The 16,648-nt window shown below is 40.2% G+C and overlaps 1 protein-coding gene across 1 annotated transcript in view; it reads right to left on the reverse strand.

Annotated features, from left to right (window-relative positions):
• Positions 1-16,648, reverse strand: part of KNDC1 (kinase non-catalytic C-lobe domain containing 1) — a 128,886-nt gene that overhangs the window by 42,560 nt on the left and 69,678 nt on the right. Inside the window, exons 10-17 of the mRNA XM_073353950.1 lie at positions 13,467-13,625; positions 13,045-13,122; positions 9,818-9,911; positions 9,458-9,620; positions 8,488-9,365; positions 8,257-8,401; positions 5,523-5,614; positions 1,677-2,071 (exon numbers count right to left, since the gene is read on the reverse strand). Coding sequence (XP_073210051.1) covers positions 1,677-2,071; positions 5,523-5,614; positions 8,257-8,401; positions 8,488-9,365; positions 9,458-9,620; positions 9,818-9,911; positions 13,045-13,122; positions 13,467-13,625 — 2,004 coding nt within the window. The remainder of the gene's footprint in view (positions 1-1,676; positions 2,072-5,522; positions 5,615-8,256; positions 8,402-8,487; positions 9,366-9,457; positions 9,621-9,817; positions 9,912-13,044; positions 13,123-13,466; positions 13,626-16,648) is intronic.

The following is a 16,648-nucleotide window of genomic DNA, read 5'->3' on the forward strand; positions in this document are numbered from 1 at the left end:
TGTGGGAAAGCAATGAAGGAGCAGCAGGATTCAAACTGAGCTAGCTTGCATCCACATTACAGAATGGTTGTGTCAGCAGCTGATGAGTTACACTGACTCAAGCTTTAGCCTATACCTCGGAGGGACCAGCCAACTTGAGTTAAAAGCACCATGAAACTTGAATTAAGATCTTCTGGTATGGAAGGAACTTGGGTTAAGGCCAAAAACTCAAGTTAAAACTTGAATTAAGTTTACAGTGAAGACAAGCCCTGAATCTCTTGGTGTCAGGGATGCTACTTCTAAAACTAGGTTGCAAGCCATCTAAGGAAGTCTGTGCTAACACAAAGACCATGTAACCTATTCCATATTAAAGATATCCCTGCTTTGAGGGTCAGAGCTTTCAGTGTGGCATCTAATTTACATCCCTCCTCTCCTGTACAACTCCCTTTCAACTACCAAGCTATTTTGTACAATAATGCAGCATTTTGGATTACGAGATAAGAATCAACAAGTGGCAAAGACTTCAATGGGCCAATGCAATTTCATTATGTTCATAACCTCATATGGCAAGGGTGGAGAGCCACACTATATTACAACTTATACCTGAGACCTATAAACCTTTACAATTTCTTTTTCCTTGTCTCAAAGAGAACAGTAGATTCTTGTATAACCAGATGGAGATGCAGGGTTTACCAGTGATTGGATATTAATGACTCAAGACACTTAGGCCCAATTCAGACCTGCTGTAAGCAGGTGAAATTCCCTAGGAAGTCCCAAGGCCAACCCCTGCCCCCCGCAAAAAAACAGTGACAAACATGTTATGTAAATGGGTAAGAAATGACAAAGTATATAGGAGTGTTGCTTGTACTTGCTTGGCAGCAACCACCCACTCCCCAGCCATCCCACCAGCCACCTAACCACCAGCAGTAGTCCCACCATCACCACCACCAATCTCACCCACCCACACCCAAGCAGCCAATCCCAGGCACAGCTAACTACCCCCCAGCAACTCAGCACCCACCCAGCTTTCCCCATCAGCCACTCATCAAGCTAGCCCTAGACAGACATCAAGCTATTCCCCGCCAGCCACTCTTGCCAAAGGTTTCTACCACTCCATATCCTACCCCTACCACTGCTTTGGGTAGGATGTGCCGATTACATGCTGAAGCTTGTTATATGTAAATTTATAAATATGCAAGTAATTAATAATCTGCATATCATAGGTTCAAACAAGTGTATTTTAAATATATTAACCATATCAGATTTCATCAACACAAAATTATTCAGCTTTTCCTTAAGAAATTTTTAAAAGTTGAAACAAAGAGACCACTCATGTTAATGGTGAGGAAGAGAGAAGAATAAAGTGATTTGTCTACCTTTCTTTTACTTGGCATATAGTTATATCAAGCCACATTTGTCAGTTTATACAAGATTTTATTTTGAAACCAAAATATACCATTTCTCCAGAAAAGTAATGAACTACCATATCTGATTATCAATTTAATTTAATCTTATGCTGTAAAATGCTTTAATATTATGTTGTATGCACCAAGCTTACTTGGATAAAGGATTGTATGTTAATTTAACATTTTGAGGGAAAAGAGGACCATCACTTCCTGGTTTTTATGGTTAAATATCCTACTTTTATCAATAAGCATTACAATACATCTTGAATTTTCATAAATCAAAGTACTTACCACTCTTTTTGAATCTATATTTTGTGATTGATTTACTTCCTGCTTTCCAAGTTTTTTCACATAATTGTAAACTTCTGAACTAAAGCATTCACCCCCGTTGAATGCACTGTTCCAACCAGGACTACAACTTTGAAAGTCAGATGAGCTGGGGGAGACAGGGTAATTATTCTCAGAAGTCTCCTCTTCTTGTTCTCTATTCTCTTCTATGAAGTCAGGACCGAGACAATCGTTACTTTGTAAACAACTTCCACCCTTTCCTGTTCTTAATATAACCTTCTGCAGTCTCAATTCTTTTTCAAAATTATCTAGTGGAAGCTCATTCAAGTCCATTTCAGCCAATGATATATCTGTAGTGGGCATTGCCTTGGTGTCAGAAGCCACCTGTCTCTCTTTCCCTTTTAAAAGGAACAAAAACAAACAGTCATACATAGAAGCATATCTAAATTTCTGTTTATTTTTTTAGATTTAAATGCTAGGCATATGAAAAGCAGTTGTCAAGCCACCTATGCCCTGTAACTGTGGCACTGTCAGTTGTCATGACAACCACCGCCGGATAGAGTAATCCAAGGATACTAGCACTTTGCTGGCAAATAGAGTGACAAAAAACAGGTGACCCATAAGTTTAAAGGGCATAAGACTAATATTATGTAACTACACTTTCAAATGCCCAAGGTCAAAAATATTGTCAAAGTGTGGAACTATTAAACCTCACTTCAAGAGTTTCTGTAAAATGCAATAAAGATGCACGCTGAACATGTACAGCAGCTCTAAAATATATAGGTTGGGACAGAGGCTGCACACAAAAATAAATGTGGGTCATAAACATATGCACTCACAAGTAAATAAGTGCTTAGCTTTTATAATCTATAGGTCTCAAAGCTCTTTACAAAGAACACAGAGGCCATACATAGCAGGCCAGGTCCTCACTAGAGCCAAACTGCACACCGAGCAAGTTAACAAAGGGGACTTTGGGGTACCAAACTTACTTTGGCACTCAGCAGGTCTTACTGATATTGGACACAGGACCAATCCCCTAAACTGTGTTGGGCCTTTTCTATCTTACAACAGCTGTTAACAGCCCCAGGAGACTGAAATGACAGTCAATGATTGGTCACACTCCTCTTTCCTATTACAGGGCAGCATAGAAGAGATGTGGGATAAGAGCCGTTATGTTAGCACTATGCCCACCAGAGGGTCTCCTGGGCCCACATATGCCCAAATAATTCTCCAGGGTCCAGGTGTGCCAGTTTTAGAGCAAAATGGCACTGTATGAAAACCTGGCCCAGCGTACATATTCATTCTGAGCCAGTATGAAGGGTTAACATATTTATGACACCATGCAAGTGTGAACTTTGTCATTAAAGACAAGTGAAAGCAGAGTTTAAAACACTATGTTAATCATACCCAACCAACGTTTGGTCACACAGGAAAATCACTCCAGTTTGCAAATGGATTAGTTTGTGGGTGCTTTGCAATCACAGTGTGAAGTTGCACACCATGTTTGGAAGAACACACATTTAGGAGTACTGAAGCCTGGGAGGTTTCCCAACTTGAGACCATGAAGAATGGAGTTTGTGGGAGTGAGGCTGTGGCTTCTGCAGCAGGCCAACTTTCTCTCAAAAAGTCAATTCAGCACATGGATTCACTGAAGACAGTCACCTGACCTGCAGAAATGGATGTCAGACTCCAGAAAACAGTTTCATAACCACCTGAGTTGAGGACACCTCCCTTAGCTAACACTAGTAATAGGCCCATAGGCTCTGGTGCACCCAGGCCACAGCTTGACCATATTTTGGCTGGGCCAATCCTGAGTGGCGTTACAACCCCATATACCAGGTCACAACACCACTGACTCAAATTTAGCACACCTGCTCCTCTGTCATGATGGAGGGGGAGGGGTGTCACAGTGCCACTCAGACCTTTCACTGTGGTCCTGGGTGCCAAGTCACAATGCCACTAACTCAAATCTGGAGCCACTGGGTAGAGGGACTCATGGGATTGGGGACTGTGGTCAGGCTGCTGATGGGGACACCTGAGAAGGGGAAGAGGAGGGTCAGGTGTGGGGCAAATCTATGCCCCCACACATACTTTAAATGGTGCTCCACAGCCCAAGGAGGCAGACTCTGTGAGTCACCCCACAAAAGAAGGCACATGATACACACACACACACACACACATAGTGTATGTAATCATCAACATCTGTAGCTCCTCTCTAATTTACACATTTGCTTTCTAACTGGTATTTTCATGAATGTGGTCTGTCAAGGTTCCTCCCCCACTCTGAACTCTAGGGTACAGATGTGGGGACCTGCATGAAAACCTCCTAAGCTTACTTTTACCAGCTTAGGTTAAAACTTCCCCAAGGTACAAATTAATTTTATCCTTTGTCCTTGGAATATCCACTGCCACCACCAAACTCTAACTGGGTTTACTGGGAAATGTAGTTTGGACACGTCTTACCCCCCAAAATCCTCCCAACCCTTGCACCCCACTTCCTGGGAAAGGTTTGGTAAAAATCCTCACCAATTTGCGTAGGTGACCACAGACCCAAACCCTTGGATCTGAGAACAATGAAAAAGCATTCAGTTTTCTTACAAGAAGACTTTTAATAGAAATAGAAGTAGATAGAAGTAAAGGAATCACCCCTGTAAAATCAGGATGGTAGATACCTTACAGGGTAATTAGATTCAAAACATAGAGAATCCCTCTAGGCAAAACCTTAAGTTACAAAAAAGACACACAGACAGAAATAGTCATTCTATTCAGCACAATTCTTTTCTCAGCCATTTAAAGAAATCATAATCTAACACATACCTAGCTAGATTACTTACTAAAGTTCTAAGACTCCATTCCTGGTCTATCCCCAGCAAAAGCACCATATAGACAGAGAGACACAGACCCTTTGTTTCTCTCCCTCCTCCCAGCTTTTGAAAGTATCTTGTCTCCTCATTGGTCATTTTGGTCAGGTGCCAGCGAGGTTACCTTTAGCTTCTTAACCCTTTACAGGTGAGAGGATTTTTCCCCTGGCCAGGAGGGATTTTAAAGGGGTTTACCCTTCCCTTTATATTTATGACATGGTCTTTTACCAAAAGTGTAAAAAATGGTCATTTTAAGTCTGATGTATTGTGTAGCACTGGTGATAAATTATGCACAAAAAAACCTACATTGCCTTGTAAAAAGGTTGGTTGTTTTTGTGTGTGTGTTTTTAAACTGAAAGGTTGCTTGCTAGGCCACTTATTTTACTATTCAGTACAACACGTTTAAATTCTGATGAGCCATGCTGAGCAGACAAGGCAATAACAGGATCAGAGACTTCAGAGAAGAATCAGCATTAGTTCACCTCTCAGTTAACCCTCAATTGCTGCAGTAGTCTGTAAGGAATTACAAGCATTTACTAAGGCTCTCAGCTCTCCTTGGAACTAAACTTGACACACTGAGTTGAACTGATTCAGTGAAACTGTTCTAACTCATAGTAACAGATTCCCTCCCCCATCAAAGCACACCACTAGAACACCTATTAAAAGAACAAGCATATAAGCACATATAGTAATTGGGACTTTGAGAGTTTTTCAGCATTCATAACATGCTTCAGTAAGTAATTAAATTAAATTTGGTAACCTGCTAAATGACATTTGCTGTGATGTAGGCTAGATATTGTAGACAAGAACCCTGCAGGGTATCACCATATAGTAACACGTTTTCAGATACTTTGTAGTTTGCTTTGTCTCAAGTTCAGAGGCAAGTGCTGTCCTACAGGCACTCTATAAAGATCCGTCCCTACAGGCTGTAGTCCTTGGTGGGGTCCCAACTCACACAAACGTCTAACAACACAAGTTCTTCTCTCACCCTTTGTCTGTTTGCTGCTGACCAAAAAACTGTCAGATGTCTTCAAACTGTGGAACATGCTGCCACGTTGTGAACCATCTGTTTCAGTTACGCTGAAAATAAAATGGGACAGGGAGCAATTAACATTTCATATTCTTAAATACTGATATCAGGAAAAGCTTAAATATAAAAATGAGGTCTTACAGATCAAACCACTGTGTGTGCTAGAACTTTGTCACATGTATCTGCTGCATAATATATATCTATGTATTTTTTAGGTTTTATTTTATAAAGAAGACTTTAAAAGGCTTTAAGAACATCAAAATACACTGGGTAAGGTGCAGTGATTATCTTAGTACCAATTGTGCTGCACAACGGTTAACAGAATCCCAAGAACATCAGATTGTGTTTAAACAAAGTACTACACTAAACAGCAAACTGTCTCAATGCAGTCCTCCACTCAGGATTCAATCAGCATTATAGTGTCATGCTTTGGGCAGCAGTCTCACTCCAAGCCATTCCTATTTAGGATAACCATGATTCTGAGATGAACTAAACATGGTTTTGTTAAACAAACAAACCCAAACCACACATTCTGCCTCCCATCTTCTAGTGTATTTTCTACCTTATACCCTGAAGGTGTGGCTGTTTTTATTAATTTTAACCTCCAACACACACGCGTCTTCAGTTCTTACCACATTTTTCTTCTTCTTCCTTCTATGCATATTCTCTACCCCCTCTCAGGGTTCTTATCTTTTGCTTACTGTTTCCCCCCCCCCCCCCCCTCACTCTACCACTACTACTCACTCTCCTTTTCCAAACTGCACCTTTCTGTTTCACTCAACAAGGTTTGAAAGACAGGCTTGGCAGGTCCACTTTTATCTGCTCTCCTGCCTTCCTCTATTCATCTGCCTTCCCACTCTCTTCCCCACTCCAGTTTGTCTTCTACAGCAACTTAATACATTGGTGGGATCATATGCATGCCTTTCAGCAATTCAGCTTGGAAAGAATTTCAGTTTTGCTTCCTGTTGAACTGCTAAGTCATGGCCAATGAATGGTTGGACCAACTGCCTAGCAGTTATAGGAGGCACAGAAATGAGATCATCTGTGGAATATATTGAAAACTAGGATATCAGAATGGTTATATGAAATAGGAAAAATTCCAGTAAGCGAGGACATGTCATCACCCTATCCACAAGGGAGGATCTTACCATAAATTTCAATTATGAAATCTGATAAAATGTATTGGAAAAGGTAATATCACTCACAGGAGCGCCTAAACCATTAATTTGGAATTGCCATGCTCTGCAGCTGAAGGTTTTTTATAGGCAATGCAGTATCTTAGGAAGAGGTTGTAGGCAGTTCTTCACTGGGGTCCAAAATTTGAGCTTATCTTTTTCTGTTGGGTGAAGGGGATGATGCTTGTTCTGTTCTCCTTTCTCTTTCAAAGGCCCTACACATCACATCAACACTTCATGCTGAAGGTGACTGATTCAGATACCTCAAGAATCCACTCACAATGGAGGAGTATGTTGCCTCCACAACATTCAAAGCTGGGATTTTCAAAGATACCATGAGAATTTGGAAAGCAATTCCTACTGGTTTTCAATGGTTTCTGGGTCTATAGCTATGTTAGGGGCCTTTGAAAATCCTAACCCACGTGGACAATCAGACCAGCAGGTCTTATAGACCTCAACTCTGGATGCCTTCAAATCCTCTCTCTCTCTCTCTCTCTCAGCAAAGGACTTTTAGAACTAAAGTCTTTCAAGGATACAAGGTTCTAGAGTCCAGCTATAAAGGTATGTAAACTTCCTGATCAAACATCCAGTCTATAGGCATGGAACACCAAAACCCGACCACGAGGAAAAAACATTATTTATGTGAATGCATTAAATGCTGCCTGCAGTGATTTTCAATAAAGATTTTTTACAAACATGTCTCTTCTACAAGCTGCAACAAATACGAATGGCTTAATTGTGTACAAGACAGATAATATCAGAGATGAAATACGACATAAGGGTATATATCAATATTGTGTTCTCAGTTTCCAGTCTCCTGTAAACTACAGAAGGTTGTGCAGAGGAAACTAAACCATGTTGCATTCATTTCTGGTGCCTAAAACAAGAAGGAGAAGCCATGCAATTTTTTCTCCCGTATTTAATGAAAGTTTGAGCTTACACATTAAAATGCAAACAACTAAACTAAAATGTGCAAGTTGCACTGTAGGAATAATACAATTGAATTTTGACTGTACAGCATCTTTCAAACGGAAGCACTGAATATTCCACAGGCCATTCAAGTCAATTTATGCAAACAGGGAAAAGTATTTAGGCGACAATGCATTATACAGAAATTCTGCAGCTATGAAACAGCAGAGATGAAGAGCAGCTTAAGTTAGAAACATTTCATTAAAACACTTAAGCACATGCTTAACTTCAAGGATCTGCTTAAGTCTACCACTATGCATCAGAGCATTTACAGAGTCATAAAAATGTAGAGCTGGAAGGGAAGTCAAGAGCTCCCCCTGTTCTGACAGATGGTTGATGTGTCTGATGTGGGGAGAGCCATGAAGAGTCTTCTAAAATGGGAGAAGATTATATAGTGCAAAGGGCAAGAAACAAGTAAAAGTACAGGTGGAGAGAGGATGTATTCTTTCCCACTTTTAGCTACAGACTGTGAGGAAGCTGATGCACTTTGGACCCAGAAAAAGCATTAAATGAGACCTCAAGCACAAGGAATGGAAGTATACACTTACCCTATTTGTGGAATCGTTTGCCCACTTACTATCTTGTAAAGATTCTCCAGTAATTTTTCATCCCAATAAAGGTCACAAAACTTTTCAGAGACTGCATCACAGAAAGTGTCAAACTTAAGCTCCTTTAAGGTGAAAATATAGTTACCTTGTTAAAAAAATAAAATATGATTATTTAGGATTGTTTTTTGTATGTAAGAATATATTTATATATAAAGATAAATGTATACATACCCATAGCAAGAACTTCAACTCCATTCTCCAGATAGCCATCAAATGCAAACTCTTCTTGTATAAGATGCACTGCTTTCTGTAATAAAATGTCATTTGTCCCACTCAGCTGGGATAAAATTTCTACACTGAAGGAAGAAGATGCATTTTGATTCACTGATGAATATGATGTGGGTCCTGGTAAAGGTGAACTACTGCCTACTTCAGTATTACATTCTTTGTTTTCTAGATAGCTGGTTTGAATAATTTGATTAGTTGAAGGCAATGACAAATTAAAGATTTTGGCTTTCATTTTATCATGTTTTGTCTGTACCTTAGTGGGCTCATAATTCTGTAGTTGGCAAAGGAAGGAATTATTTTGTAGATTTATATTAGTGTTATAATTTGCTATTGTACTTGAAAGGAGTACAGGCAAATGATTATAGCAATCATAAGCAATTTTTGACTCAAGAGGTTTATTTGGTATTTGCTCTGATACAGCTAACTGTACTGGTACAAGTGTTAACACTCTTGTCTCTGGGTCCTGTTTGAGAGGGGAGTTATTTATAAGAGGCGGCCTCTGTGGTGTAGAACAAGCTGAGGAGCTTGAAGAAATCGCAGATAAAGTGTTCTTTTCTTGTAAATTGCATAAGGAATCAGATGGTGATGGCAATTCAACTGTGGATGTAACCATATTGCTTGGATTTTGCTCATTTGAAGGTATTTGGGATGAATGGTTTTGTATGTCTAAATCACGCTTGGGTATCTCAGGTGCAGCTACAACTTCTTCAGCAGCATGGTTTTCAATATCATCTACAAATACTGATTTGTTGTTACCATCCATACGGATTTCGTTTTGTACATATCTATCAAGTTGCTCAGGAGTGGATGCGTGTGTCCCTCTGAAAAAAGCAAAGCATTTTGTAAGGACACCTATGTTAGATTTAAGTGTGAAGTTTCAATTTAAACTTACACTGTATTAGGACATACATACTTTGTTAGCTCTGTGTTTTGCTGCAGTATAATAGGCTTAAAGTGAGTTGCAGAAGAGGTGAATGCAACAGGCAATGTACATGTCTCACTGTTTAAAGAAGTCTGACAAGGCACTGGTCCTTTAACTGCTATAAGCTTACTTTCACTAGTAATAGGCACAAAGCCTGGAAAGACAAATAGGATTAGGTCAAAGACTAGCAATACCTATAAAATACAAAGACAAAGTAAATAATCTGTTTAAATAAAGGAACATGATATTTTTTCCACAGTTGTGTTGCACTTTACTTGGCAAGTCTAATACAATAACGTAAATTCTGACTCTGGAACAAAGGAATAACCATGTAACAACTGGATTACTTACCTAGACTAGACACTGAAGCATCCATTTTGTTTCTTTTATTTTTAAACTCAAAAGGAACATTATCTTGAGAAGAGTTTATTTCTTCATTGAAAGCCTAAGAGTAAAAAGTGAGTTCCATAGTTTGAACAAATAATGCAAGTACTTTACTCCAACAGTCCTCAGAAAGTTATTACTGAAATTATCTTTAATATAGTGTTTCATTGCTTTGTATACCTGTAATCTCCAAAGGATGATTTAACTGTGTGGGGGTGAAGGTGGAGGGGCTGCAGAACTTCTGTGATTGGTAAAACTATTTGTACCAAGCTCATACAAACTGAGCACTTTTTTAAACAAATTCAAGACTACGGAATGTTTGAAAATTCTATTTTCAGTATTGTCAGTATTCCACACTCATGCCCTGTGACAGTCATGTTAGTATTGTTTTCTGTTTCCTGAAAGGATGAGTATAAGTGAAATAAAGAAGGAAAATCTAAAAAGTCAATAGCCCACTGAGTTTCTGGGCAATAATGGCAGTAGATTGTAGAGGCAGGCTATTAGGATTTAGGAATTTTAGGACATTCTAAATCTTTTCTTTTCTGGGCCATGGAAGCCAGGCATTGCTTGAGACACCACTGCTAGAAAGAGTAGGTTAATGGAGTACTCTAGATGGGGCTTAGATTTAAAAATGATTTTTCTTGTAATTTGCACACAAGATAAGAGTATCGGGCATATACATGCTCAGTGCTGACCAGAAAGAATGGGACAGATCCTGCTTTGTTTTAGAAAATTGCCTGGTGGCCAGGGCTATTGCATGGTCCAGTATGACACATATGCCAATTTGCTACAATATCCTACTTAATGTGTATTGTACCAAATGTACCACTGAAGGCCAGGAACTGTATGTAATTCCATGGGGGAGGGGGACCACAGCCCTCCAGGAACTAAGAACAGCGGGGAGGGATTAGGCAAATTCACTCAGGTTGTAATACCTCTTAGAGAGGCACCATCACCTGGACAGACTTGCATATACTGGTTCAAACTGGATTCTCTAGAGACCAGCAGACAAAGAAAGGACTCTTGGATAAATAATCTGAGTTTGATCTGATTCAGGGCCTTCATTCTTATCCAGCAAACAGACAGGATCTTCCTTCACAGGGGAGACCCCAGTCCTTAGCGAAGGGTTGAAAGGACTGACACTGACCAGAACCCTTGTGCTGATGGTGGGGGTGATCTCTGGTAAACTTATTAGCATTTTGACAGGTTTCAGAGTAACAGCCGTGTTAGTCTGTATTCGCAAAAAGAAAAGGAAATAAATTGGTTAGTCTCTAAGGTGCTACAAGTACTCGTTTTCTTATTAGCATTTGTGTAGGTTCTTTTATGTGTTTTTAATATGTTTTCTCTATAATGGTTGCACCCTAAGAATAAATGTACTTGCTTGGAAAGAACTGCGTGGAAACGTAATGTGGGTAATTAAGAGGTTTATAGCCTCTGAGGATAAAAACAGGCCCGCTTAGGCAGTTGGCACTACTGGGGAATTCACAGTTTAGGCAGGGAACTGTGCAGCGTGGAAATACCCTGGTCAGGAGGGAGAAAGATGCATGTCTCTGTCCAAGAAGTGACAGCTGGGGAGCTGGAAGGCTGAGTGTGGGTGCCCTTGTTGGATCACAGAAAGGGAATACAGGTGCAGGTTTACAGCCTTCCATATCATGCATGACTTGGAAGGCTGCAGATATCTTAAAGTGGGTAGGACCTTTAGCAATGGTTAAGCAATTTTGTTACACTACAATTCTTTACAGTGATAAGAAGCAGCTTTAGAGCTATGTCAAGTCTTCCAGAGAAAGATTATTAGGTACAAAATGCTAGCACTCCTGATAATAGCTATGCGATCACTGAAAATTGCAATCTGTTAATTGGTATATTTATATGCAAATATGAAACATTTTAATATTTTTAGCATAAGCTTTTTTGTTATGACATTCATGTAAGCAATATTTTAATGATTATATTTCATTATCTTTTTATGTTAAAAATCTATATTTAAGAGGGCACTTCAGAATATTTGAGTTAAATAGAATGCAAAAATAAAGCTGTAAATTAAATTGATCTAAAGCTGTATAATCAAACAGAGAACTACAGAGAACTACTATTCTTTCACTAAGATACAATTCTGAAGATGAAGACTGATGTAGATCACCATATTTTGAGGTCCTAACTAGATATTTTGCAGGGAGTTGAGTGTGTGTTTGTTTTGTGTTTTTAGGAAGTACCTCTTTAGGAAGTACTAAGAGGTTTACAAATACTTGCCATGTAAATATCTGAAACAAAACAATCATTACAATAGTGAGTTTTCATTCACAGAGATATTTACAAGAATACAGTAACCAGATTTCTCTGTTTAAACAGGGGGTTACCATATTAGAGCGTGAGCACAATTACAACACGTATGACACGGAGATCCTAGACTAGTTTTAAAGCATCTAAAAATGCTTTGGGATTCCAATATTTTTAGTACTCAAATCAAATGTTTCTTGTACTGGGATGCACAGGAAGAGGGGAGAACTTAATTCTGCAGAGAGGCACCCAAAAAGAGAAGTGAAACTTTATATTTGATTCACCATTCTCTCTTTTCCTTGAATTCTTAGCTTTATATAATTCTTGCTGAAGTCTGACACACTGCTGTATTTCACTGGCTCAAAATATTTATTCTTCATTCAAATTCATTGCTCCATTGCAACAGCTACAACAAAAGCATAAAAAATTGCTCTCTCCTAAACTGGGTTTTAGGGATTCTACATTAGACTCCTCCAATGTCCTAGCCTTAAATTAGAATACCCAACTTCTTGGCAAGCTGTGCCCTATTTAGAACTGATTTTAACAACACTACTTTGAAGACTTAGAGAATCTGGAAGTCAATTATTCACATACAGTGAACTTAAATGTAGCTGGTAGAATATATAGCTACAAGCAGGCATTAGAAATCAGCAAAGCTTTCTAAAAATGGAATTCAATTTTCATATCTATTTTATATTCCTACATGGCATGAAAAATATTCACCCTCAGCAATACCCAAACACTTTTATATTAATGATGTCCCCACAGGAGTAACCACCTAATCATTTACACGAATTTACAAAATTGAAAGAACAAAAGAATTACACAACCAGCAAAAAAAAAAAAAATCTTACTGGAACATGCTGTATGGAGATAATTGGAAAAAATGTAATACACTGAAAAAAAATTACTCTTACCTTGAAGGCAGATTTACTCAAAAATGCCAGAATCTTTTTGCTGTTTATACTTCGTTCAAGTAGATAACTACTGCATACCTAAAAATATTAAACATTTTAAATTAAGACAAATTTCCACTCAATTAAGATACGTAATAGAGGAGCACTGTCAAGATAAAGGATTCAAATTTTTTAAAATCCAATTCAGGAGGTCTTATTAACTTGTTCCAACTCTCTGGTTGACAACTTCAATATTGATTAAAACACATCCATTAACCCTAAAGGGCACCATTAAAGCACAAAACCAGAAAAGTGACAGTTACCATTTAATGAGCTATCAAGCCATAACCAAAAATGAATATTTTGATATTCAAATTCATTATTAAATAGGTTTCTAGCTATGACTGAACACCTAATATTATAAAACTGCTTCATCAAGTCACCTTAATTGCATCAGCTAAAGAAGGCCTTTCTTCAGAGTTTCTTTTTGCCATATCCAGAAGAAGAGTCTTTAGTTTCCTTGGCAACACTAGTTTGTGATCAGGTGGATAATTGTATTTGGCTGCTGTCCACAAAATTGCAGCAACACAGTAAATACAGACCTGTTGAAAAAGCAAATATATAATGCAGGGGCAAGGACAGCTGTAAAGAAACGCGAACTTCCAAAGAACTGACTCCATCCTGCCCTCAAATATGCTGTTGTACACCCCAGCATATTGCAGGAAGTACTGTAGCTGTTATGCATAAGAATAGCAGCTGGTTTTCCAAGCTAGGGTCAACACTCATTAGTTGCCTTACTTTCCTCTTAATATATGCAAGAGAATTCAGGTGTGTGTGTGGGGGGGGGGGGGGGCGAGGAACCAACATGTTCTTCCTATTTTGTAGCAGGTCTTTCATATAAACATAATTATAAATTAATTGCAGGCTTTGGGATCCTGCCCCAAAACGCTGCCAGTAGCAACTTACTTAAGAAGAGGCCACTATAATTCAGCATAGCTGATTGTCAGAAACTGTTATAGCCTTCCATTATGAATCCTACCTTTACAGAGATGATAAATTTAATTAGAAAAACTAAGTACTGAAAATTTGTTCTAGGAATTGTGCTAACTGCAGTTAGACCACCTGAAGTTGCCGGAGTGAGGAACCTTAAAAAGACATAAAATGATTTCCAAGTATGTTAATATTTTAAAACAGAGAGCCAAATTCTGCTCACTTAGCAGAATATACCTACCTTGCCAGTGTTGCTGGAACTCTGACAATACTAAAGCAGCAGAATTTATACCTTAACCTAGCTGTTAATATTTTGCCATGGATTTCAGCAGGACCAGGATTTCACCCTAAGAGTTCATGTATTTACTAAAATGACCATTCAACCCAGGACAGACTTTCAAAGGTTTTTTTACTGGACACTGACTAGCACAATTACTTTGACTGGCATTAGACTGCCCACATTCTCAAACTATAGTCACAACTGTTAAATACACAACAAGAAGTACAAGCTAGGTAAGTTCTACCTGGGCAAGACCTAAGTTTTGCAGTTAGAGTCAACATTTCCTGGCATCTCAGGGAAGTGGGAAAATATTTCCATTTTGTCCTGAACTGTTCTAATAAGAGTTTATCTGCTTCCAGGATGACTTAACTAAAAGTACAGAGAAAAATCAACATCCTTAAGATTCAGGGATATTGGATCTAAAGGAAAACAACAAGCCTTCTCTTTAGAGCAGAAGTTTTTGGAAATACTGGAAATAGTCTAAAAAAAGAAGCAAGTTACAAAAGTAGTCTAGATTATTTAAAAATACACAGTTATGCCAAGGATTCATGGATGAAGAAAGCATTGTCCTTTTTTTTTTTAAGCTAGCTGCTGAAATAAGGAAATGTACTGAATGGGGGAAAATCAGTATCCTCAAGGGAAAATGTCAAGAAGCGACACTTACAATAAGGCTAGGCACACAGATACACAGATATCAAGGTGATAAACATCTGTTATGTTACATACACATACCAAAGCTGATAGACATCCTCCATATCACTCATGAAAGAGGGCTCAGGGTGGAGGGACAGAGTTTATATTCCCTCTCATGCATGCACAGGACCCACTGGTTCTCCCTCCTGCTCAGGTGATGCCTCCCTCACCCCTGGCTGTACCCTTTGCCTCCAGCACCTGAGGAAAAGGAGGACCTATAAAGGAGTCATTATCCTTTCCCCCCCCCACTAGTTCAAACAAAGCCAGTCTGCATTTGAGATTGCAGGAGTTGCGTTTTCCATGTTCCTAAAAAGAGGTATTCTGTGCAGGGCTGTCCCTAGCCATTTGAGTGCACTACGCAGCCCCCCCATGGGGGGCCTGTGTGGGGCCCCAGGCCTCCCCCCAGGTCTGGGAGGCAGGAGCTGGGGGGGCACTTTTGGGGGCCCCACAGACCCAGAGTGGCCCGGGGGATTAGCGGGGGGGCCGGGAGCAGCCCGCTCCGCTTCCCTTGCCCCGGCCCCAGCTGTGTCACTTGTGGGAGGGGGAGGGGCCCCAGCCCGCTCCACTCCGCCAGCTCCGAGCCGCGGTGCTCCGCTTCCCGCCACCGGTGAGTGCGAGGACTGACCCTTTAAGTGCGGGGAGATTGGGGAAAGGGTCAGTCCTCGCACTCACCGGTGGCGGGAAGCAGAGCACCGCGGCTGGGAGCTGGCTGGGGCCGGGTTGCTCCACTTCCTGCCGCTGCCGGTGAGTGCGGGGTCGCTGGGGGAAGAGGTGGACTGAGGGTGGGCAGAGCAGCGGGGAAGGGTAAGAGGTGGGGCAGAGGGAGTTGTCCGGGGCCCCATACCCCCTTAGGGACGGCCCTGCCTCTTGCAGTGGGTGCAGCCCATGGGGGTGGGGGCGCGGCCGAGGGATAGGGCTGGTCACTGGGGCTGGTGCTGCTGCGTTTGCAGCATGCGGGGTTGCCCAGGGCACCATTAAATTTGGGGCAGTTTGGTGCCCCAGGCAGCTGCGTATGCCTAAGGATGGCCCTGATTCTGTGATCATCAAACAAGGTGGGAAATGATAATGAGCCCTAAATTTCTATCAGTGAAATAGCTGTGTGAATACTGAGAAAACACCACCACAATCTGGAGTTTGTTAGACATGCTAGTCTCTCTCCAATTTTTAAAACTTTTATACATATGACATAGTTAATTTCAAACAATCTAAAAACCAATAAAAAGATTGCAGGCCTCAGGATGCTTAAAATTTCCAGTTTATGCTAAAACTTTCATTTTCCTGTTCAGTTCAAACCATAGTATCAGCTCTGAGGCCTGTGAAGAAGTCTGTGTCTTGGGCGAATGCTACTCAAACTGGAAGAGGTACAGAGAAGGGCTACTAGGATGATCCAAGGAATGGAAAACTTATGAAAGGAGACTCAAGGAGCTTGGCTTGTTCAGCTTAACTAAAAGAAGGTTGAGGGGAGATATGATTGCTCTCTATAAATATATCAGAGGGATAAATACCGGAGAGGGAGAGGAACTATTTAAGCTCAGTACCAGTGTGGGCACAAGAACAAATGGATATAAACTGGTCATTGGGAATTGAAATTAGACAAAGGTTTCTAACCATCAGAGGAGTGAAGTTTTGGAATAGCCTTCCAAGGGAAGCAGTGGGGGCAAA

This window comes from Lepidochelys kempii, chromosome 7 (genome assembly GCF_965140265.1).
Source record: "Lepidochelys kempii isolate rLepKem1 chromosome 7, rLepKem1.hap2, whole genome shotgun sequence".
NCBI lineage: Eukaryota > Metazoa > Chordata > Testudines > Cheloniidae > Lepidochelys > Lepidochelys kempii.